The sequence below is a fragment of the Pyxicephalus adspersus genome, chromosome 1 (genome assembly GCF_032062135.1).
Source record: "Pyxicephalus adspersus chromosome 1, UCB_Pads_2.0, whole genome shotgun sequence".
Taxonomy (NCBI): Eukaryota; Metazoa; Chordata; class Amphibia; order Anura; family Pyxicephalidae; genus Pyxicephalus; species Pyxicephalus adspersus.
In genome coordinates, this window is record NC_092858.1 from 129,074,423 (window position 1) to 129,100,732 (window position 26,310).

The following is a 26,310-nucleotide window of genomic DNA, read 5'->3' on the forward strand; positions in this document are numbered from 1 at the left end:
GGGACACAAAACCGAAAACACAATGCTTTTATATCAAAGGACTCTGCTTTTGGTATGGATTTAAAACTATTGCTTGAGAATAATACATTCTTAAATGCTCCTAAATGCCTAGAATAAAGGAAAAAACTGCTACAAATTTCCTAATCATGGGTCCACCATATAACATCAAGATTGCATTCCTGGCATAACTCTAGGATTATTTAAAGTGTCCCAGTGGTTAAGTATCTATGATCATCAGTTTTCTATTACCCTTGGGAAAATCAGAACATTATTAGATGTTTTCTTCACCCTCAGCGGAAAAGATCTTTTTTTCCTCCGGAAAAAGGGTCTTGCTTCCTCAAGTGGTTAACATGAAGAGTTCATGAAATGATATCTGGGTTAAAAGATCTCCGAGGTTTAGCTGAGAGTTTAAATATAGACATTGGGACAATACTATTGTAGGAACACAACCACCAGTTTAGGCACAAGTGAGGTTTTAGGTTAGACTGCAAAAGGGATCGGTAGATCAGTAGGCAATCAACACTACCAAATCTAGGAGAATTCCACCTATTGGGAATGCATAAAAGTCCACAAGAACCTTTAGGCTATGTTTAGACACTGCATGTATGCTTGCTATCTGCTAATACCGTGTTTCCCCGAAAATAAGACCTACCCCGAAAATAAGACCTAGCACTTTTCCCCCAACCTGCCCTAATATAAGACCTACCCCGAAAATTGTGTATTATGTGTAATGAAAGTGTTGTGTCTCGCACATCAAGTGTCAAACGTCACTTTGAGACCAACCATAACAGTGTTGCTGAACTTGGTTTAGCTCAAAGAAAAGAGTTCCTTGTAGGAAAATTAAAGAAATATCACTCCCAGTCTCTTAGATTTAGCAACTATCTTTCAAAAACTAATCATCTTACAGTTGCCAGCTTTCAAATTTCACTGTGCATGGCAAAACATGGTAAGCGTCGCTCTGATGGAGATTTTATCAAAAAGGCAATTTTGGCTGGGAGTAATTCACTCTTCCATGATTTCCAAAACAAGGATAAAATTGTGCAGCGCATCTCTGAGATTTAAAATATATTGTGTAACTGAATCAAATTCTTCCTAAATTCATTAAATTTAATGAAATCATTAAAACATTATAAATTGCCAATAAATTGAAATGAAAACCAAAGGATTTTAATCAAATTGATTCTCTGACAATACAAAGATTCCAACCTTTAAAAATAATGTTACATAGTTCAGGCAACTTTGTAAAGAGTTTTTAGATACTAAAATCCTGGTATTAAGGTTTAATTGACGTGCTGGCACTTTGAGGAAATTCTTTGGTTTTGTGCGGCAGTTTGGGCACTCGGGCTCAAAAAGGTTAGCCATCACTGGTCTATAAAAACACACAATCTGGCATGGGGAAAATAAATTAATACCAGTAAAATAAACATAATATGACTTACAGAAATCCTTTTTTAACAAGCAGATTAAAGAACCAAGTCCAAGGACACATAATGCAGTGCAATTATCTATGATAAAGCAAATAAAAACTGAGACACAATGCTGCAATCTGTCCAATGTCTTATCATAGCTCTGGTTTGATTGCTTTGTTTACCTGCAACTCCAGGCTCTGTTTTTACATCTGTGTTAAAGTTTTACATTTTTGCTAGCTCAGCAGATGCAGACTGCATACACATGCAGGACACTGTTAAGACTGCTGTGTAAGGTCTATTCTATTTATTATTGCAAAATCAAACTCTAATTTTACCTTTTGTTGCACATATAAACCATGAGGCCACTGTTTTTTGTGTTTAAACACACAGAAAATAATTTCCAGATACTTAATTGAAAATTATTTAAACTACCAATGGTTGAATTAGTTTTACCATTTGTACCTATTTATGTTTTTACCTCTGTCATATTCAGATGACCCCCCTTAATGAATTCATTGATATTGATATTTTTGAAGCAAACATACCATGAAGCAAACATACCATGAGCAAAAAATTTAACTGGTTATTCCTTGGTAAAGCATCAGTGATGCTCAGCCTCATGCAAACCTAAAGTAGATGCATGCATGGAAATTGATGGACACCAGATCCAGAAACAGAGAAGAAGCTCAATGGAAAATGTCTAAGATAAGTATTAAAGCAGATGAGCAGTGTTCTGTGTTCTTCATTCTTTTCTTCCTGAAGACGTTTTTTGGTCATCTTGATTGGCTGGGTCAGGATGACGTAACTCGTGACAGCTAGGTGATGATCAGGCAGGTAAGAAGAGTTAATGACTTTGTCTGTAATAAGTACCTGCTGGCTGATTCAGGCAGGTGGTTAAAAGTGGGACTTTAGTTCCACTGTAAGAAGTACTGCCAATTACTTTATCAGCCAGGTTTCTTTGGGGGAAAATAGTTCTGCATCAGATTGAATACCTCTGTAGATGCTTACCATTTTGGCTCACGCTTCATACACATACTATTTTGGTTGATATATTTCCCTAACACCAGAAATTCACTATGCTGGATTACGAACAACTGACCATTAACAATCGTTATGGAAGCAGTGGAGAGTCTCCTGCTTATTCTCTCACTAGTCTTCATTGAACAGAACAAAGCTGTCTGTGTAGAGCTCATATTCCTTACTGTTACTGGAAAGAATGACCAACAATTATTTCTAGAAACAAATAATGAAAATGTGCAAGTAGTTTTAGAGTTCAGCTGCAGTAGAAATATTACTTCTGTGCATTTTATCACCCCATTTCTAATGGGCACACATACAATTAAATCTTGATAAAAGGCACTAAGGTAGTTCAGTTACTGTTTAGCCACTCATCAGATATACAGGAACAGAAGAAATTTTCCCTAGACAGGAAGATTTCAGACAATCCAACATTTACAGAAGTTCTAATCCTTTATATACTATCCAAAAAACCCTCAGCACTCATTATGTTGGGTTGAAATACATACCGGTATATTAATACAAGTTTAAATAATTTGAGGGTATCAGAAACACAAGGATATAGATGTGTCTGCACATAAAATGCCAAACAGCAGGAGAAAATGTCATAAAAATTGTCATGTTTTATTCTACTGACCTCAATGGCAGAAGGAGACATTAAAATAAGACAAAGGGAACATCAGATGACAAATGACAAATTTCCTTGCATCTTTCAATTGATGCTGCCTACTTGGCACAAGACATTAACAGAATTTTCTTAAGTGATAATTCCATTAAAGAGATGCAGAATTTCTCACCAGCTGTGTGCAATTAGGCACTGCCAGCAGGCTGCTTTATAATATTCTGAAGGATTTCACTGTGTGCATGGATTATGACAAGGGCTTTAAAGAAAAAAGCCTATATTTTCATGTTCAATATCACAAAATTCAAGGGTCACTGGAGCCATTTTATTATTAAGTTATCAAATGATCTGATGTTTATTATATTTCCTGCAAATGAGCATAACATAACATAAATAAGGGCTTTTTCTTTAATATAAAACCATGGAATTAAGGTATGTTAATTTGATTATTATGTGTAAACCTAACAATAAACTCCTTATATATTTTGTAAACCACATATTCATCATGCCTGTGGCTACAATTTCATGCTCTGATTGAATATCTTCTTTTGTAGCCATCACATGGTGCTGTAGGGCAGTGGTCCCCAACCTTTTTCAGGCTTGCGGACCACTAAAAGCATAGACTCCGCATGCACATGCGTGGTGAGCCGTGTGTCACTCAAAGGGGAAGAAACTTCCCCCCAGAGTCATGATACCAGAACCTGCCCACTCCCCCATGGCAGGTTTGAGCCTGCGATGGGAGAGTGGGCGGGTTGTGTCCAGAAACACAACCCACCGCTCTGAGTCTGTGATGTCTCCGGGAGACGTGGTCCGTGCCCATGGCCCACCAGTGGGTTGGGGACCCCTGCTGTAGAGAGACTACAAGTGTAAACACCCACATCTATGGTAAATTATGCATTGCAGCCAACATTGCAACCAATCTGCTGCCCTGTATTGTTCAGCCGTAACTAGTGAAAACCACAAGCGGCCTCTATGCAGATTGACTGCCTAAATGAACACTTTTTACAGTATATATATAACTTGATGTACTGATGCACTGTAACTATAACTGGACACGGGTTTGAATGAGAGAGCAAAATATCAGGGATAGACAAATTGCATCTATGGGGTCAGCCATGGTTGCCACCCAGGCTGGGTTTTAGACATGTCTGCTTTTATCTTCATTATATGGTGTAATAGGGAGATTAGTAGTATAATATTATTTTAGCATTCTGCTACAGCAGCTTTTGCTTTAGCATTACTACCAAGATTTTTTTTTGTACGTGCAAAAATGTTCTTGCCTTAACATGAAAACTAATGCAATTCCTACATCTAGGGACTCGTAAACTGCAATAGAATACATTTTTGTTGATTGGTTTAGCTGTCCCTTAATGTAACAGCATCACTACTTATATACAGAACACAAATCTTTTGAAAAGCAGATATTTTTATTGATAGGGTAATTATTAACTATAGAAATGCTGCTTTAGGAGAGATCAGGGACCCCAGTTGTTCCCTGTGCACTGAATTATTTTGGTCCTTCACTCATACATCATAGTCAAGCCAGTCACTTTTCTTTATAAATCCAAATCTATGACACAAATCTCTCCATAGGATTCCTCCACTAGTTCATTATGCAAAAAAGCATACATTGCAGTGCAGCAACACCAATCTCAAATTATGTTTAGGCAAACAGATGATCTAAGTGAACAAACTCTTTGGAATAAGTTGCCTGAACTAGACAGCTTAATTATATTCCATTTTGAGGCTGCTCAACCGCTGTACATTTAAAGATGTAAAGTGCATCACTATTTCGAGAGATTATTCTCTCCTACTAAACCATGCAAATCATGAGGAGAAAAATATGTTGATGGATCTCCCTAAGCCTACCATGCTCGTTAAGCACCTCAACATAGCTGTGAATAGTACAACTAGGGGATAATGGCATTCGCTGAGACTGATTATTGGCCCTGATTACTTTACCAGGCCCGACTGATAGGAGAAGGCGCATAGAAAAAAAACTGCTGTGTTCCTTTTTTTTCCTGATGCTGTTTGTTATTGAAGTGGAAAATCACAAGAAATAAACAACATTTCCTTATGCTATAGCACATCCATTATCAGGAAAAGCTGATAAAAATAAATTCAACATATCCAAATCCTAACACTGCATTTCCTTCTATGTGCTCTTTGTGTTTCTATAACATATTTGCCAAAAAAATAAAAAGGAACATTTACTGAAACAATTAAATCATAAAGGCCCCCATAAGCTTGGCCACCAGAGTTATATGGAAAACTTTGGGATTGGGAAATAATTGCAGTTGTTATGTGAACGTACAACCTAAGAGCTACTTCTCATTGGCATGGCGTGAAGAGGTTTCCAAACGTGGAGGAAAACAAAATTGTGTTTTTATAAATAGCCCATAAATCTACATATTATTGCTGGTGTCAAGATTAGTAAAGTGTTTTTCTCCCTTAGGAATCAAAGCACTTGTACAAACTACACGCATGCAGCTAGTGCGCTACAAGGCAGCAGTCCTAATCTAATGTGATAAACTCACACAAAAAAATGTGCTTTTTCAGTGATCGTCTAGACATATAACAGAGTACTTTGGATGAAGTAAGTATACCCCTGACCCCAAAAACCAAGACAGCTCCCTTAGAATTTATGCATATCTGTCTTTATATTTAAATTTAGACTATAAAATATTTGGCCACTTTATATGTAAAATTCCTTAAGTTGGTAGATATTAGTGGGTTATTTGTGGTTTATATATTCATCTTTTGCAATATTTAACTCTCTATTTTTACTTTCCTAAATATTCCTTGCAGGTTTCCTAGTGTGCCTTTTCAGGTATGGAAAATAAATATGGTATGGAAAGATCCAGTTTGCGTTCAATTTTGGACTGATGGCCTCACCTAGGCAAATCTAAGTCATAAACATGTTTCATAGTTTGTATGAAAAAATGTCTTCCGTTTATGCCAAATATGTCTTTTATTACTGTTCTTAAGGAACTCTGTCTTTAGTTCAACAGTCCACAGCATGTTGTTCCAAAAGCCCTGGCCAGTATTGCTCTAATGCTTGGTTTTTTTTTTTTGGAAATACAAAGGCATTTTTCTGGCACACAATTATTTTACATACGGTATAATCATATATATTCAGTCTGGTTTGTTCGTCAACCGACTGAAATATATTTCCTACACAAGTTTGCTTTCAGCTATTACCCTGTACGTCTCATGCGGTCCCGACACGTTTCGCCTTTATAGGCTTCCTCAGGGGAGCTTAAGCTTAAGATCTGTACGGTCTAGATGTAATTTAGAGAAAGTGACAATGGAAAAACATGCAGCATACATAAGATAGTGTAGTGAATATAACATAAATATACAAAAATCATTGTATTGACTATGATCTAGCTGATGACTATTCAAAAGAAAAGATGATGTGATACATAGGACATATACATACAAAAAGCATTGTATTACCTGTAACACACTTGGTGTCTGTTTAAAATGCCAAATATAAACAACAGGGTATAATACAATCAATATTCTATAAATTCATTGTACTTTTTAGTACACAAAGTTTTCTAACATTAGTCGAAAGTTATTCTATTGGTGGTACATGACTAGCTGTTAAAATACCACCAATAGAATATGGTTGGGCATAATGCCTTAAATACATAATTTGCTTGCAATAAATTAGCTGTGATGCAACTAAAGTCTGTTCATCCCAGAGGGTAAATAGTACCGTAAAGTATGGTTCGATGAACTTGGCAACTTTACATCAACTAGTTACCTTTTGGACATTCATATAACATCCCAATATTTGTAAAGTATTGTATAATGTTTATACTATAAAGTTCAATATGTGTGTATCAATATGAAAACATAAAATATAAAATGCCTGTATGGATACTTACAGGCATGGACACTTTACAGTACTATTTACCCTCTGGTATGAACAGACTTTAGTTGCATCACAGCTAATATATTGCAAGCAATTCATGTATTTAAGGCATTAAGCCCAACCATATTCTATTGGTGGTATTTTAACAGCTGGTCAAGTTCCACCAATAGAATAACTTTTGACTAATGTTAGAAAACTCTGTGTACTATTAGGTACAACTGATTTATAAAGTATTGCCAAGTTGATTGTATTATATCCTGTTGTTTAAATTTTGCGTTTTGAACAGACACCAGATGTGTTACAGTTAATACAATGCTTTTTGTATGTATATGTCCAGTGTATCACATCACCCTTTCTTATGAATAGTCATCAACTAGATGATAGTCAATACAATGATTTTTGTAAATTTATGTTCTATTCACTACAATATCCTATGTATGCTGCATATTTTTCCATTGTCACTTACTTAAGGTTAAGCTCCCTTGAGGAAGCCTATGAAGGCGAAACGCGGGCCCGCATAAGATGTACACTGTTACTAGCTAATAGCAAACTTCTGTAGGAAATATATTTTAGTCGGGTAATGTACAAACCAGACTGAACATATATGATTATAACGTATGTAAAATAATTATGTATGAAGTTGAATTTTTACTGATACATAATTAATAAGTTTACTCAAAAATTTGTGAGCATAAACCTTTCTTTCTCTTATTTCCTTTATACATTTCAGAAGGTGTACTTAATTCTTCACATGACTGTAACTCGTGATATTATAGGAACCAGCTGCCTATTTCAGCCGGAACAGATCACACATGTCCTCATACAAACATTACAAAATAAGGATGCTAGAGTGGAAGCAACTCATATGTATGGATGAGCAGTGACTGCCTTCAGTGGTTGAGAGGAATTCTGTTGATTTACCATCTTTGATTCTAGTTTTTGTAATATTTCTCTAAATCTGACTTTAAATAGTTTCTTTGCACTAGTTTCCTGCCATTTTACAGGCATTAAATGTAAATAGGAAATGTTAATGGCATGCCTATTTTTGCAGGGTTTTGGATCTATTTCCAAAATTTTAGGGTTTGTGCATGTGGGTATCTTGGTAGAAGAAAACATTTTCTTTTTTTGGAAAATATGCTTCAAAGCAGATTCAGAAAAAAAAATATTTCATCTAAAATAAATCAGATCTGTTTATTATTTTTTTATAAAAGTCATTGTGATTGAGGAATGTCAAACTCACTGCAAATACATGCATTTTCACTATCAAACCAGGAGAAAAACTTCAAAAAATAAAAATGAGGATTCAAAAGAAGACAGAGCAGCTAGAAAAAAAATGCTGTGGAATATTATTGCAACTAAAAATTTGATTTACACTACCAAGTACCTCTAACCTTCCTTCACGCTTTAACTATTGTCTGCATGTCCCTTTCCAAACAAAACCCATAATCCTATATAGAGAATCCATTGAAGACTTCAGGAGCTCCATTCTAAATATGGCAATAGACACCAAACAGCATTAAGATTGAAGCTAAGTAACATACTAGTATGGTTTTAGATTGTGGGGAGTCAACACAGCAAACTAAAAACAAATGTAAAACACAGAACAAACACATACAGATAGAAGGCCCCCAGTGCTAAAAGGTAACGGATAAAAGCACTGAATCATCAAGCTACTAAAAGAATGCTTTAATCCATCTCAGCAAAATGTCATGCTAATAACATCATCATAAAGGGAATTCATCATATAGATAATTACAGAGTATTGGATAATAGATGGCTAAGCATCCATTTCAGTCATACTGGCAAAGGTTATGTTGACCTGATAATTCCCTGGAACATTGACAGAGTGAAAGTTCAATTAATTATTAAGCTGTCTGGTTGGCTCAGAATCAAATTTCAAGATGAATTATGTAACTTGTGTAACACTTGAATAATGACCAAAATGAATATCGAAATCAGACAGCCAGAAGAGATCAGCGCTACCCTTGGACATACTTAATCCAGTCAGATAAGACATTCAGCTGGCTACCACCATATGTTAATTTGGCATCTAAGCATAGGATCGGGCACATTTCTAGCGGCAAGATACATTAACAATAGAATAGTAAACAGATGACAATGGAACACTTAAACTGTTCAAATGCTCATTTAGTTATGGTAGTGTAAAATCACAGATCCACTAAAAAAACCTATCCAAAATTTTAGGTGATCAACTTTAATTTGGAACACTATGCTCAATCTTGTATGGACTAGAGCATGATATGAGTACAATTAGATGTTTGTATTGTGTCCTGGTAAATTGACACATAGAGCCACCCATGTTAAACTTTGAATGTATGTACAACGATTCTTCCTATGTATTGGTGCCAACATGCATGATTTATTATGTGCACATTAGGAGAAATCTGGCTTATAACTGACTTTGAAAATTCAGTCTTAAAGCTGATCTCCAGATTAACTCCTCATTGCACTGATTCATTTCTTGTATCAAGGAAAGGTACAATGCTTGCATAAGATACATTTTATTGTCAACACACATTAGGTAGTGATATGAATCATGGCATACAAATAGGGATCTTGGCACTCACAGGCAGACATAAGGAGTACAAAAAGTTCATACTCTGGACCACTGTTACAACCACTTGCAAGTTAATTTGGTTGATTGATAGGATGCAGCCTCTATGGTACAAAAAACATGACCAAGATGTAAACATCATAGTATACCGAATATCAAGAAGATACCTATGTAAGGAACATTTGTGTAGGCCAGAGAAATTATTAAGGCTACGTACACCTGAATGCAATTTGTGTCACTGAAAACAATCCCACATAATCTTTTCCAGTAACAAAGAGTGACAGATTAACAAATGAGAGCTATACACACAGCACTGTTCTGTTCATTAAAGGGAGCGGAGTGGGGAGAATAAGCAAGATGCACCTTGCTGTGCTCTACTCCTATGACTTGTATAGATTTCATTCCCCATTGTTCGTTTATGGATCTGTCTGGATGGATCCATGAACAACATTGGGCGACCTCTGTACACATGTCAGATTCTGAGTCAAGACAATTTATAAGGTCAGGAAACAGCTGTGGAATTTGTAATTATAGCAGGGGTTACCTAAAGATCTGTGTATTTTAAGGGGTCCGGAGACTGGTCTAGGTGTTTTAATTTGTCTCTAGATTATCAAAGTTTATACTCAATCAACTAAGAAATTTTTGAGGAAGTTTGATAGAAGTTTCTTCTATCTGTAAGCATTTTTTTTTCTTTACTGTCATTACTGTGCCTGTATGAAATAGTAATTTAGATTAGATGACCCTTATCACTCAGCCCTGAAGAGGAAACAGGAGTCTCACAGACAGGTCAGGTGAAAGATGTCTGGTGCAGACATGATGAACCTTAGTACAGTTGATAAGAATACAGAGCTTTGGTCTTTGGCACATATCTTATGTTACTAAAGTTAAGTAACATACCCAGACACCAAGACATCTCCCCTATATTACAAAAGTGAATGACAAAATGCTGATTATGCTAATCCAAAAAATGGGATTTCTATCGAAGAAAAAAAAAAGTAGTAGTCAGCATTGGACAGTTTTTGTATTAGCAAGTACTAAATGACCAAAAAATCACTGAAGTGAACTGGTGAACTGCTTTATATATATATATATATGTATATATATATATATATATATATATATATATATATGTTGCTTTATATATTCATGAGAAAGAAGAAAAAGAAAGATTATCCTCTTGCAATTCTATGAACATAAAAAACAAAACATTGGGCCTTAGTAGGACTTAAAATTAGGTGGTGCTAAATAAATAAACATTGATCAGCAAGTGTGACCACCTCGTTAAAAGCACAAGTTTTGGTAGTTTGCTGACCTGGAGCATTCAAGTGTTTGAAGGAGGCAAGACATCAGCAGTTATCCTATAGTCTTTGAAGTCTCCTATTTTACAGTGATAAAAAAATTCACAAGTGGAAAACATTCAAGACAGTTGCCAATCTTCCCATGAGTGGATATCCCAGCAAATTCACCCCAAGTTCAGACCATGCAAAGCTAATAGAAATTGCAAAAAAACTTAATTGTAGACTTTACAGGCTTCACTTATTGCTTGCTATGTTAAATGACAAAGTTCATGACACTACTATTAGAAAAATACTCAATAAGTATGGCTTCTTTGGATGGATTAGAAATCTAAACAAACCAAAAGACTCCTGAAACAACTTACTTTGGACAGATGAGACCAAAGTTGTTTGGTCAAAATGCACAGCATCATATATGAGGAAAACCAATTACAGCTTATCAGAACACCTCATAGCAACTGTCAAGCACAGGGCTGCTGGATTCCCCAAAAACGGTTTTTGTATGTGAAAGGAAAAAGCAGTCCCAGTTGCAATGTGCAATATAGAGGCATGAAAATAGAATTAAAAAAAAAACAAAACAGAAAAAAGAACATTGAACATTAGGGGTTTTGCCAGCTAAAAATAAAGGCCTCCCTGAAAACAAGGAAAACAAGAGGCTTTTTACCAAGAAGAATGGGCAACTTTTACCACCTGAGAAAATAAATGGCTTCATCCACAACTAATCACAAAAGGACTGCATGCCATATTGATGCTAAAAAAAGGAAATACAAGGAACTCTTTTTACTTTTTGCTGTTTTATTTAATGGTATGCTATTCTGTAAATAAAAGTTGTTTTGCCTGATCACTCATGTCAATCATGTTTTCAAAGAATGGTACACATGTTGTACTTCCAATGTTCAGGCATGCTTTTGATGAGAGAGAATATGATGGCCTGAGGAAGCCCTTTCCAAACCCGGACCAGAAAAATTGGTCAGGTCCTGTTCCATCTGTGGTGCTATTTAGAAAAGTTGATGCATCTGTACATAATCTATCAAAGGGTCTCTTTTATATTCAGGTCTGGGGAACGTGGTGGCTAATCAATGACATAATCATCTTTGTCATCCAGGAACTTTTTATATACTCTGGCCATATAGGGCTGGGCCTTGTCCTGCACCAGAAGGAACTCCTGCCCAACTGCATCAGGACAAGGTCTGATAACATTGGGGAACAATTTTGAACACATTTTTTGTTGACTTCAATTTTATGCTTGTTTACACTAAAATAGGTATGCTGATTCTGAAAGTGCAGTTAGTTTTCTTCTATCATGTTAGTTTTTTTTCTCTACCTTTTTTTTTATTGCGATTACTATAGCATGGATTTGTAAAGGGTATTCATTTACACGCAAGACACTGTGTTCAGAGGTTCTACGTAATGAATAAGCAAAATGTATTTTTCTACTTACACACGTATTTCCTTTTTTTCAGATCATGTCTGGCTTTGCTGTTTCTCGTCGTAAGTGCCTAAACAACCATGATTCATTTTGTTATATCTGTGGCAGTTTCACCATTCCCAGTCAAAGGGCAAACATCAGCACATTTGTAGAGCAAGCCTATTTGGCATATTTCAAAGTATATTTCATTTCATTTAAACTTGTTGATCAAGATAAGTCTTGGCCCCCTCATAAGGTTTGCAAACAGTGTGTCCAGGGTTTACAGGTGTGGACAAAGGGAACACGTGATAAGATGCCATTTGGTACACCTATGGTTTGGCGAGAGCCAGGAAATCATTTCAGTGACTGTTACTTTTGTATAGTGAAAACATAAGGATATAACAAGAAAAATAAATGTAACATAGAGTATCCTAATCTGCCATCTGCTATACACCCAGTGGCTCATTCAGATGAAATCCCAGGGCTGGTTTTGGTTACAGTACCCTCTCTTGAAGAACTTGATTATGGTGATGAACTAGGTGACAACAATGATGAAAAGTTTGAAATTTAAGAGGACTCTGTTCGTAAAGGATTTGATCAGCGCGAGTTGAATGGTTAGGCATGTGATTTGGGACTATCAAAGCACTCCTAGCATCAAGACTGTGTGAGAAAAAAATTACTTGAAAAAGCGACAAAGTTATCGTACTTTCGAACCAGAGAAATTGCATTTCTGCAGCACTTTAGAACTGACAATGGCTTTGTGTATTACCATAACATACCTGGTTTAATGGAGGAATTGGGAATTCCAATCCATAACTCAACTGAATGGCAACAATTCATCAAGCAGAGCTTAAAGCGTGTCCTCCTTCACAATGGCAATATATTTGGGTAAGTCCCAATTGGCCATTCAGTTTCTCTTTGTGAAGAATATGCAAACGTAAACAGAGTCATTGCGTCACCAACACAATTGGGTTATCTGTGTTGACCTTAAAATGGTATGCTTCCTTCTTGGTGAGCAACGCGGATACACCAAGTATTCTTGTTATCTGTGCATGTGGGACAGCAAAGCTCGTGGGAAGGTGGAAAGGAATTGGCCTCTAAGGTCTGCCCTAAAAGCAGGTGACCTAAACATTCTACATAAGCCACTTGTTGATAGAAAGAATATTATATTCCCGCCTCCACACATGAAACTGGGTCTGATTAAGCAGTTCATTAATGCTTTGCCAACTGAAGGAGACTGTTTCAAGTACCTCATTTTAGCATTTCCTAGCCTGTCATTTGAAAAAATTGAGGCTGGGAGTTTGATGGTCCACAGATTTGGCAGCTCATCAAAGATGAACATTTCATCAGGACATTGTCAGAAGTCGAAAAGAATGCTTGGTTATCATTCAAAGCCATTGTCAAGGACTTTCTTGTAAACACACAATCAAATAATTACACAGAAATTTTCCAGAAACTCTTGGAGAGCTACAAAATGCTTGGTTGCAATATGAGCATCAAGCTGCATTTTCTGCATAGCCACCTTTCTATCTTCCCGGAAAACCTTGGTGCAGTCAGTGATGAGCAAGGTGAACGACTCCACCAAGATTTGAAGGTCATGGAAGGACGGTATCAGGGTAGATGGGATGTACATATGATGGCTGACTATTGTTGGAGTATGCGGAGAGATTGTCTTAACACTGAACACTCCTGGAAAAAGCTAAATGTGTAAAGTTTTATCTTAACTGCTTACTTAATTAATTTTTAAATGTTTTAATGTAAAAAAAATGTCATAGAGTAACAATAAATACTTTGTATGAACAAAAGAAATTTAAATAAACAGTACATCAGTTATTATTTCATAATTTTATCATTGTATGTAAAATTTGTTTTTTGACAAAAATGGAGGGTACCCCGTATCATAAAAAGTGGATGTGATAGCAAAAAAACTGTTCATTTCTAGATTCACCACCCAAAAATTAGTAAAAAAAAACAAGTGTAAGGTCAAACTCAACAAAAAAATGCATTCCCCAGTGTAATGGGTCTGTGGATTTTATTCTGGTACCCAACAACAGTCAGGGTACCATTACCTAGTGGAGGTCTATGCGTCCCTCCAAGGAAATGCTCCCCGAAGACCATCACTGACCCACTGCAAAAGTAAGCTGGTTGATGTTGCAGTCAACAGAACGTCCACCACAGCATCTCCAGACTCTTTCATTTCTGTCTTGTGTTCAGTGTGACCTGTTTTCATCTGTGAAGAAATAAGGAGCCAATGGTAAACCTGCTGATTCTGGTGACCCCTGGCAAATGCCAATTGAGCAGCATTGTGCTGGATTGTGAGCAGAGGTTCCACTACATTGAATCAGGTTGACAAGCCAAGCTCAGAGTCTGTTTCTGACAATTTAGTGAGAAACATGCACATTAGGAGCCCACTCAAGGTAATCTTGTAGGGTTCCTGGATTGCACCCCTATTCCTTCTTGCAGAAAAACAGATTCCAATGCTGCTGCTGGGTTTTTGCTCTTCGTTGACCCCGTCTGGCTCTCTTTGTGTAAAGACCTGTCTCCAGGTATCTCCTTCACACTCTTGAGCACACTTCTTGTGTTAAGAAACACAGCAAAATGAATGTACTATCCTGGATGATGTGGACTACTTGTAGAATTGGAGTGGGCTGAAGGTACTGTCCCAGGCTGCACAAATTGAAATCCCAGATTTTACCAGGTTTTATTTGACCTGGTGTATAATGTCTTGATTTTTTTTTAGCAGTATGTGTATAGGGTATGTATTGCAGAAGAGTCCAGAATGTTCCAGTGACCAACAGTTGCAGTTTTGTTTACAGGTAATGGGCTCTGGGTGGCCAAGTTTATCTCACCGTTGTACATGCAGGGTTTTCATTGGACCCAGGCAGATGTTTGTAGTGAGAACTAAGCTGTAGGCAGTAGCACTGAGCAAGTCCTGGTTGTCTAAAGTAAATACCTATGCAACTGTCTTCTTGCTACCTGTGGAAATGAAGTGCCCTCCTGGACCAGCTGCACAGGTAGGGAGATGTAGTTGTTAACCCTCTGCCAATGGCACTAAAAGCTGAGGAAAGCACTTTTGTTTTGTTTCTGTCTGATCTGCTGAAGTGAAGCTATTTTTTTCATCTGAGACAAATAAATTGACTTTAATTGGAAGTCTGCAGTGTCTTGCTTAACTTGGCGGAGGCTACTGATACCCCTAACTACAGAATGTTGTTTAGTCCAATTACAAATTATAAAAACACAACCAACAACAGGGCCACTAAGTTAGTGTTACATATGATTTCATATCATATGAATAATGCTTACAGATAAAAGAATAACACTAATTTAGGATAAATGCTATGGCAGCATACAAATGTCATCCTATAAAGTGTATAGTGCAAGTTACATTATAATTTTCTATTTGAATAACTATACTAATTATTAGACTTACCTGTGCCAGAGAGTTGTATTTTCTAAACAGCCATATCAGTAGAAGCATCCAGAGACTGTAATAAATAAAGATATAGTTAGGATAGAAATTTTACAAATTTTTCACACAAAAATAAATCTTCTTTCTGATGAGAACAAGGAACAAAGCAATTAACATAACATTTAAATTGATTGCATGGAAATATATTGCAGAATTACAGAGAAAATGAAACAATTAACTAATGCTAGTATAAATGGAATGTCTGTTAGGATATAGTGAAAGTATCTCCGAAATCCAAACTTTTTAATTTAGGTATCAAATTGCAGAATTGCTAGAACTGTAAGACTTGTGTTAGGAAATGCGGTGACTCCATGCTGTCCACCACCGCAGTATAAAACCCTGTTTGTTCTGTCTAGCAATGTCATCTGCAGCAACCAGGAGAACTAAGACAGCAGCGGCCTCTGCTTCTCTCTTTAGTTGTGCAACCTGATGTATTTTTGGCATCCTCAGGATCCATTGTTGGGCTGCGCACAGCTGAAGGCGATTCTAGAGGCTGATCAGCTCCTGACTCAGTCCTGCACTGCTATTGGCTGCTGGAACTTTAAAGCCTATCTGCTTCCAGTCACCAGTGCCTATTATAGTGTCTGCTGGGCTTACCTGTGTTGGAGTGATTTTGAGTGTTTCTCTGTTACTGACTTTTGCCTGTTCCTGACATTCCGTTTGAACTCTGCCTGGACCGACCTTTGCTTGTGACCCCGACCCTGCTTGTGCCCTTCCCTTTGTACCTCGCTCGGTGGACTGATTTCCTGTGTTTTGACTTCAGCTTGTTTCTGGATTTTCTGATAAATCTGTACTCTGTATTTGTAGGCTCCTGGTCAGCTGCTGGCCTATCTCCAGACACCACCCCTTGCGCACCAAGTCCTGGGGGCAACAGAGTGCTCGGAGACGCCACCAGTCTCCCAAGGCTGAGCGGGGGCTGCTATAGCTGAAGACTGCCACGATAGATTGGGGGACTGGAAATATGAAAGGAGTAGGAGGAGGTTAAGAGTTCCCAAATAGGTTGACTTTGCATTTTCATGCAAGGTCCACTTGAAATATACTACTCTCTACTCTAGCTCTACTCTATCCAAAAAATGAATAAAAGATAGTTTAAAAAATGTTAAGTTAAAGCCCAATTGTAATTTTAGTAAAGCAATCCTTAATATTGCTCATCTCATAGTGCAGCCTGACTTCTTATTCCAACATTCTTCACTGTAAGCCTTACCCAGGAATGCACAAGCAACAAAAAAATTCTTACACAGTTCCAGTTCGTAAATGTGTAGCCCCATTTATTTTTATAGATGGCCTATACAGATGAATGAAAGCAGCTATAAGAACGGTCATCCATAGGAATGCAGCCTCAATGTCGCACGCACAGTGCAAAGAAAACATGTTGGGGATATGAGTAATAATAAAAAGACAACTAACCTGTAAATGTGAGCTTAGTAAATGGACTAGAATTTAGGGTATCAGGGCCAGACTATGATTTTTAAGCTTTAAAATGTGTTTACAATGTAAGACACCTTTCCTGGAAGAACTTTAGAGGCTGTGCCCAAAGTCTGCTTGTTTATTAGAAACTTTATTTCAATGCATAGCTTAGAGTTTGCTCCACTGAAATGTTACATTTATTCTCAAATTATGTATTCATAGGTTACCGTCCCTGAAAAGGTTCAGAAACACTGCTTTACTATAGACAAATAACTAGTATTTCTAGAGATGGTCAGTACATAGAGCTATTAGTTTGTTCACCCAAAATTGCACTTAAATTAAGTTACGTGGCAAGTTTAAATACAAACAATATTAAGCAAAGCTGTTCTGCTTAAACAACATAAATTAATGAAAAATGGAACCATAAAATGCCAAAGGGAAATTTTCTGTGTTTTATTATGATGCAAATTAGCCTTTTATCGCAGTTCAAACAGTTGTGGAGGCAGATTTGCTCCTTAAATTACTTTAGTTTCATATGCAGACATTTCTACAGTTGTGGAGGCAGATTTGCTCCTTAAATTACTTTAGTTTCATATGCAGACATTTCTATGCACTTCAGTAATCTGTAATGCCAAACCTAAGTATAGCAGCCTTGGTTTCTCAGAAAATGCATTGATCAATTTCTATAGGTTTCCAAGCATCTACTTCTCCCCATCAACTGTAGAGTTTTATAAAAAAAAAAACAACTGACAGCAAATCATTGCGCTAGAATTGCAAACACACAAAGCAGTGATAAAATCAGAAAGGGTAATTAGAAATGCTTACCTTTTCCCCCCCTTCACCCAGCAGCAAGCCCTTTCCCTGCTGCACAATGCTCCTGGCTGTGGGTCGTCCATCTCTTTCCTCCCCTACTAAATGAAACAACTGAGACTAGAGGGGTAGCAAAGTAAAGTGACTACTGGGGACTTGTCACACAAATCAGGGGGAAGCCTGGGAGCTAGAAATAAGTTAAATATTTGCTAAATGGTTTCTACCAGCTTAATGAGCACAACTCATGCAGTGCGAAGGGGACCCATTATATATTTAAAAACAGAGTTGAGGTTTGACTTTCATTTTTCAATAGCCTGCATCTTTAATATGTTTTGTACCAAAGTATGCTCAAAAGGTAAACTGTAAATATATATAACAATTAATCATTATGTATAGCCAGGAGACTCCAGGTTGTTCTAGAAACGTGGATTGTTAAATGCCTATTATAAAATGATATTGAACTGGTTTACTTTTCCATGGACCTTAGACTGAAAAAACATGTTTTTCATGATAAATTAGTTAAGTAAATAAAATGCAAAGACAGACAGTGCACATATTTTACATACTGGCAAAAACTTTTTACATTGTTTTTCCACCTTACTGAGGGTTACACAAGCCGGACAGCATTACAATTTACACGCCAGAATGGATTCCCAAATATGTATTCAATGTCTTGTCACCTTTATAAAAATTGAGGTGTAGGTAAAATGTCAGCAGGATTACAAAATGTCTAGAATATTTTACAGGAAATTTTTTTTTCAATTTTCAAAACAATTTTTTGGTGGAATTGTTAGGATGCTTCAGACCATTATGGATTCTTGGCTTGAACTAAACATGTCTATTGAGCCACTACGACTACTCTCAATACATCAATCCACAGCACCAGCACTACAAATTTAAGAAGCCCTAGTTAAGGTATTTGCCTCTATTTATTTATCTTATTTATTATATTAATGCTTTCAAGACTATTTATGTTTTCAACTCCTATTGGGGTAGATTTGCAAACTAAATTGGGGTAATGCATTTATGATTGCACTGTCAAACTAACCAAGCCTCTGGCATGGCTGTCCGCACTTGGTCCAATGACAATTAGAAAGCAGTTTTCCTTACTGGTGAAGGCATTTAAAAATACAGAATTTGCTGCCCACACTAACCCCTGGCTTTTCCAGAATTCAACACTGTCTGAAATTTTGGTGTCTTGCTCTACAGCTGCCTGCCCTGTGTGCCCTAAAACCACAACCGACACTGGACAACATTTGCGCCTCCTTAAAATATCTGCCTTACCACACCTCCCCTGAGCTCCCCCACAAATCTTTAAGTTATTCTTTAATTTATTGCTAATACCCAGTTCTCTGTTAGAAGGGACATTTCTTACCATCCAGCTAATGAGAATGCCGCCGTTATCCTCTTCACTGTGTTAATAGTCACCTGTAAAAAAAAAATTCCACCAATTACTAATATTTTCAACATCTGAATTTTTATGTGCAAGAAGTATACATACAGATATGATACATTAGAGCTAGTTTGTCCCCTATATATACGCAGAATACCTGTGCGTCGTGTATCACTGTCCTCAGCGAGTAATACAACTGTAAAATAAAAGATTTACATTAACATTCAAGGTAGTACAAATTGACAAACAAGACATGCAATGGGCCAGATTTAATAATGCCCTCCAAGACTGGAGAAGATAAAATATCATGGGTGAACCTGGGTGGTCAAGCAAACCTGGAATGGAATTCTTAAAACTCCTAGGTAGCTGGAACGGTTAACCACTTTTGGATGCTGCATGGAGCATCTGAAAACTGTGTGACAAAATACTACCACAAGCAGCAACCTAAAAAGACAAATGATTGAAAGAACCCATTTGTTTAAATAGTTAATCTTTTTAAGGGGACAACTAAAACAGTTATCCAAGCAGAACCACTTGCAAAAAAACTACTAGTCTGAGCCTTAGCTAATAAATAGCCAATAGTGATATAATTTTTTTTTTCTGACAAACAGCTAAGTAATTAGTGAAATGCTCAGTCTGCTTTTGGCTGGCTGCCTGAACATGTTTCTTTGGAAGTGGATCGTTAATAAGACGTAATGACTCAATCACAAACGTCCCTTCAAGGAAAACGTTCCTTGGCAAAAACAAGATTTATATTCCACATTGTGGGAATTTATAGGGTAGTTTAGGTATAGGAAAATTGTGTTAAAATACAGAAGGCTGTATCTAAAGGCACAAGAGACCACAAGGGGGATTCAGCTTACTCCTAGTAAAATACTTTGTATTTGCCTATAGCACTAGACCTGCAAGGCAGCAGGACAGCAATAATGCCATACAGAAGTGAGAACACGTGCAGATTCGAGATGAACACACAGATGTCCATAAACCATTAAGGTACCACAGTGATTTATGTCTATCTGTGTCTCCAGAGTGATGTGTGACAGTTTATTGGCTATTACGAGACTAGCTGCCAGGCAGAAATATAATTCCTTTATGATCAGCACATGTTCATCGAGGAGCTATCATGATTACCAATTAGTACCAATAATATTCTGTCCCTGATGTATGTGACACTCTGCCTCAGGATAATCAAATAGACCAGATATTTAAATAGAAAAGGTAAGACAGGTAGAGGTGGAAGCCCACAGAAAAAATATCTTTGACTATCACACAAATGAATTTTAGATTAATTAAGTTCAAAAACTTTTATAAATGACTGGGAAAAAATATGTAAGTAATAAGAGAATAAATTAATTAAACAAAATGTTAACATTCTGAACTTCTTACACAAAGTAGCCAACAAATTTAAACATTTGTGTAACAACCTTATGGAATTTGATTTGTATTGTAATTTATGCCATAATTTATGTCATATGTCAGTGTTTCTTAAAATGAAGGCCGATAGCAGTGCCCTGAGTGCCACTGGGGCCGGAAATGTGAGGAAATGTCCACAACATAGCTAGAGGTTGCAATAAAAAAATTTTTTAACCTATTACCCATCCGTCTAACACATAAAACATTGTGACTGAAACTTCATTTATAAAAAGGCTGGTCAAATCAAGAAGAGAGGAATAGCCTCTTCTTCAGGTTTGCTGACACCTCTGATGGGGAATGCGGAATTCCCACCTGGGTTGGTGAGTAAATCTTTGGAGGGTTGGATACGTCTGATACCCCACTTTTTCTATGTGTTTAAAATTAGTTTGGATTAGTTAACAGAACATTTCGTACACTAACTATATCTGTTATATAGAAATATACAGTTTCTATGATAACAGGTAATACAATTGTATTGAATTGTTTTGTTTTTTTATAGCGCTTAATTACATTATTGTTAAAAAAAATTTTGTAACTGTTAAGTGAACAACATTTGTACAGATATTGGTATGATTTTTATATATGTTGATATGTATACACAGATGTATACAATTTATACCTGCTTTTTTTTTTTTTAAATAAAGCTTCAAGTGTGGGAAAAAAGAATGGTTCCTTTGCCCAGCATAAGCAAACCAAGTGATTTAAACAATCAGTAAAATTTGTAGTATGGTGCAAAATGCACAGCTTTGAGAAAACCAGTAGTAATGTGTTTTCTAACATTTCCACAAAGGAACAACCAGGATAAAATTATACAATAATATAATACATAATAATAATATAAAACATAAAAGCAAAAAATGCAAACACAGAAGAGGACAATCCACAGAATTGTTTTGATGCTCTGTCCAAATAGACAGGAGCAAAAGTCTGTCTGGTCAGCCTGGATAAGCAAAGTTACTTATACAAGGGTTTCTAGTCCAGAGCTTTTGACAAGTTTATAATCAGTCAGTATTGTTTGAATACATTAAACTTTTTAGCATCAATTTAAGGTTAGTAAGTTAAAAAATACAGCACCACCCATCTAGATAAATCAATGCAATCATGATTAGCAGAAAAATCTGGCATATGATAAATATGATCAACAATGGGGTGCTCCTCCTGACTAGGAAGAAACAAAGTATTAAAAGATAAAAAGATTGGGAATAATTAAGAAGATCTTGCACCTAAAATGCAGTTCACGGTGCCTTCACCCTCTGCCAAACAAGCGGTAAATGTCACTTGTGAGAGAAAAAAAGTTAGAATACATTTTCCCTGCGGGGTGACAGCTGGAAAAAAGGAGAAAATAATATCCCTATGGGGGAATAAAACAAAAACAGAACTGCAACATATCCAATTTATACGTTTTAACTGATGAATACTAGTATTATATTTGGCACTAACGCGGTCATCTGCTTTTTTGTAGCCTTCTACTTTGGAGAAGGTGGCCAGTACTGGTACATTGAAGTTGAATGATTTACCTTTGCTAGATTTACATCACCATTCTCGTTTGAGCATGGACTTAAATTTCCCGCACGGTCCAGACTCCCAGCCGCACAGTCCCACCCATCAGCCACAGATTTACAAGCAGATGCTCGCCTGGCATCTGCCTGCCTGGCATCTGCTTCCCCTGGCCTCACGTCCCCAACGTTCACACGCCGGGACACAGATGCCGGCCCGCATTGCCAGGAAAAGAAGATGCTGGGCACCACTTACAAGGTAAGCTGTTTAAACTCCCTGGCAATTCCACCCGGAGTGTGGCTCAGGGTTACTGCTTTTGGTATGGATAATTCACCTCAAGCCACACTTGGGATTACTGCTAAGGAGGTTAAAAATGCTTTACACCTCTGATAACTTTCTGTGATAAATTGTGTGATAAATAAAAGCTTAGATAGATTTAGTATTGTTTCCATAATGAATGGACTTCCATCTGCAAGATTACAGATCCGTTGCCTCTAAAGTTTAGCTAACTAGAATTAGATGGATGTCAAATGATTGTCGTTACAAAAACAAACTTTTGTGACCATTTTAACTGACAGTTGAATGAATGAGTGCTGTACACACAGCGCTATTCCCTTCTCTGAAGAGGGGAGAATTAGTGAGCAGAACCTCACTGTACTTTCCTCCATATGAGTGAATACTGGTCATTCCTGGTCATTTTTCAATCTACCATGGCGGATAGATGAATGACATTGTGAGACCACTGTAGACATGTCAGATTATTGCCTGAGATGAGCACAACCATTTGTCCCAGGCGACTAATATTGGGCATGTATACATAGCTTACAATGTAGAAACTCTTCTACTCCCTAATACAGATCACAGATCGTGAGATCTCACAAAACAGTGTATGGAGTGCATACTGGTTCAGACTCAGAAGCTGCAAAAATATATTTATGCCCTTAAGAGTGAGCTTGGATCCCAGCTGTACCAGGCATTATCACTGAAGGCTGCAAATGAATCTCACTGGAAGACAAGACACTATTCAGAGCTAATTGACATTTGTAAAATTACCACTATAATGTACAGAGTGTCTGTCTGGGCCACATGGAGCATTCTATCTAAAGGTCAATTGTTTCTTGCTCATTTTATACATTAAGATGAACCCCCAAAGTCACAGAGGCTGTAATAAGCTACCTGACTGTATCCTACAAGTTGTGAACTTTTACATTTATTTGAAGCCATGAAATAAAGTATTGCTCTACATTAAGGGAATATTTATTGGCAGCCATTACAATGCAAGTGGATGACATTTAATGCAATTAGAGCCCTATTGAGGTCAGGTAGATTTTAATAGGTTAATAAAATAAGCAAACATTTTCCAAAAACTGTTATCTGGTTTGGTGGGCATTAGAAAATATATTACCATTGGAGAATAGTGTATTAAAAAAATATATTTTATGATCACCCAAATTTACCTAAATGCGAACTACAAGTCTTTGTTTTCAAGGGTAGAACTAAAATGCCAAGTGAAATGCCTGATCCTAGGTAGGTAGCTTTGTATTCATTAATAAATCAATAAATCTTTTTTTTAATTTATTTTATTTTAAAGGATCAGCCTCCTGCAGTGTAAGAAAAAAAAAAACAAAGCCAGGAGTCAGTCATAAAAAAAGTAAAATAAAAAAAACTTTTCTATTTTTCAAAACAGATGGTTCATAAAAGCATGAAAAACAAGTCCTTCAAGCTTCCTCCTTCAGTCATTATCCATCAGGGCTACTGCTCTAGATGGATATGTTCCAAGTCTCATTTGTTTACTTTATAAATGTGACTTCTATATGTTCATGTTCTATTAAGAAAATTCATTCTAAAAGCATATCAAAAAGACTTTAATGTTTGGCCCTGACAAAGCTAAAGCAAAGTTCCAAGCTACTGTACTGCATATTTTTTGTATGTGCCCTCCTTGAAGTCATAATAAAGGAATGCTATAATTTAGAGCAGTGTTTCTCATCCAGGGTTCCTCGAGAGATTGCTAGAAGTTCCGTTGTGACTCTCAGGTCATTTTAAGCAACACGGGTGATCTTTTGGCAATCTGTAAGGGTGAAATTCTTCTTACTGGCCAAAAATGAAAGAGGCTTTATACTGACCACTACACCAAAGTGTACTGCAAGCTTTGAGTACAGTTATTATAAATTATAAATTTAAAGCAATCTTTTTTTGGAAAAACACTGAGCTGCGGATGTGCAGCTCAGTGCAGGATGATGGGTATTCTTGGCATCCCCCAGGGGTTCTGGGAGTGAATGAACTTCCAAAAAAATGTGCACAGGTCATCCTCGCATGGCCATTCAAGATGGCCAAAGATCTTTCACCCAGAAGAAAAATTAAAAAGGCCAGGACAGATGAGTGTAAATAAATTACAAGCAGGAAGGTCTGTTTATCTTTTTGCAAATGGGATATGGCCTCCCCCTTTTGCAATATGGGACCTACCTGGTTGCAATGTTTTTTACCCATTAATTTTCCCTTTAAGCACTGTGTAATACAACTTGCCCAGGTTAACAATAATTGGGCTATGTGTGGCCACACTCTTCTGTCAATAATGGCTCTGTTTATGTAGGTTTTCACAAGATTCACTTATACCCAGGATTTAAACACTTAATCCAGGTAAACAAAAAGTGTGAATCTGGGATGAAAGTTGTGTAAATCATGTGTTTTATAAATAGATCCCTGTAATTTATTTTGACCCATCAATAGCCCTGTTCCCAAAATATTTTTAAGGATTTCTTTAGGTGCTGCAGTTTTCACCCCTTTTAGAAGGTGCACCACCTGGCACTTTTTAGTAACCACTAACTGTTTGGGTGATTACTAAAAAGTTGGGTCACAATACAGGGGCTGCCACCTACCCACCTAGCTTAGGACAAAGTTCAGAGTTGAACACTGTGCTGTTAATTATGATTTAGTACTGTCTAGCAGAGTTTTGCACTTTAAAATGGAAATGTTTTCCATACAAAATATGCTAACATAAAAGGTTTCAACAGTGTACTTTCAGTGAACCTAGTTGCCTTCACGCCTGCAGATCATTACCTGACAAAACCGTACACAGCGCATCGAGCAACGTTTCAGACCAAATGAAAATGTCACTTTACATTAAGCACTCATTGTACAGAACGTTAGCTACCTTGCTGGTCAAGGAGGTTTCACAGCTTATCTCCTTTTCCATGCTACCATAGTTTATTGAAATTTAAACAACCTGAACATAGAGGCCTAAATTACTCTACCACTTAAAAAAAAAGCCATAGTTTTTTGTCAATAACTGAGCTCTTGTTGGATGAACTTCATAATGGATAGATGGGTTTTTGTTAAATTAAATAACGTACTTACTGCTAAAGAAAGCATCAATTCTCTGACTAATGTGGCACATTCATGTTCCAGGGAAGCGGCACCATAATGGAGTTTATTGCACCTTCCCAGAACTTCTACGCAGCCACTTCATACCTCCTACCAGTCTTTTTTTCTGCAGGACTGTACCCAGATATCCTTAATATTATGGGGGCATCTGAAGGCAGAATTAAGGAGATAATCAGAAGACAGTCAGTCCAGTACGGTAAGCAAAAGAAGGGCTATTTTGTGTATTTTTGTATGATATACAAGGACTGCAGATTGGGTACAGCACTGTGCTATATGTCAGAGCTATATTTGGTGATCATTAGGAAACGCATGGAGACATTTCAACCAAACTTGCTATGTTCCACCATCACTCGGTAACGCATAGAGACATTTAAACCAAAATGCTGGACATATGACACCACTGATCTTTGTACGGCGCTGTGGTATATGTCAGAGGTATATAAATGTATAATAATAGTGTGTGACTGTGGGGGGACATTAGAGTGTCAGCTCCTCTGTACAGAGACTGATGGGTCTAGCTCAGTGTTTCATTGTACAGCACTATGGTATATGTCAGAGCTATATAAATCTATATATATAAAATTGGATGTTTGTTTGTATGTGTGTATGTATGTTCCACCATCACTCAAAAACGCATGAAGACATTCCAACCAAACTTGCTAGACATATGACAGACTCATGTGAGGGCACCAGCCATCTTTGTACAGCGCTGTGCTACCGTGTTTCCCCGA

At 37.0% G+C, this 26,310-nt stretch overlaps 1 protein-coding gene across 3 annotated transcripts in view; it reads right to left on the reverse strand.

Annotated features, from left to right (window-relative positions):
* LOC140341466 (cyclic AMP receptor-like protein A) overlaps window positions 1-26,310 on the reverse strand; it is a 254,906-nt gene that overhangs the window by 211,784 nt on the left and 16,812 nt on the right. For 2 of the 3 annotated variants that reach the window (XM_072427271.1, XM_072427280.1), the window contains exons 2-3: window positions 19,271-19,323; window positions 15,640-15,694 (exon numbers count right to left, since the gene is read on the reverse strand). In XM_072427271.1, the coding sequence (XP_072283372.1) occupies window positions 15,640-15,694; window positions 19,271-19,323 (108 nt within the window). Of the gene's footprint in view, window positions 1-15,639; window positions 15,695-19,270; window positions 19,324-19,445; window positions 19,485-26,310 lie in introns of all 3 variants that reach the window. The other variant, XM_072427262.1, reaches the window with a different exon arrangement.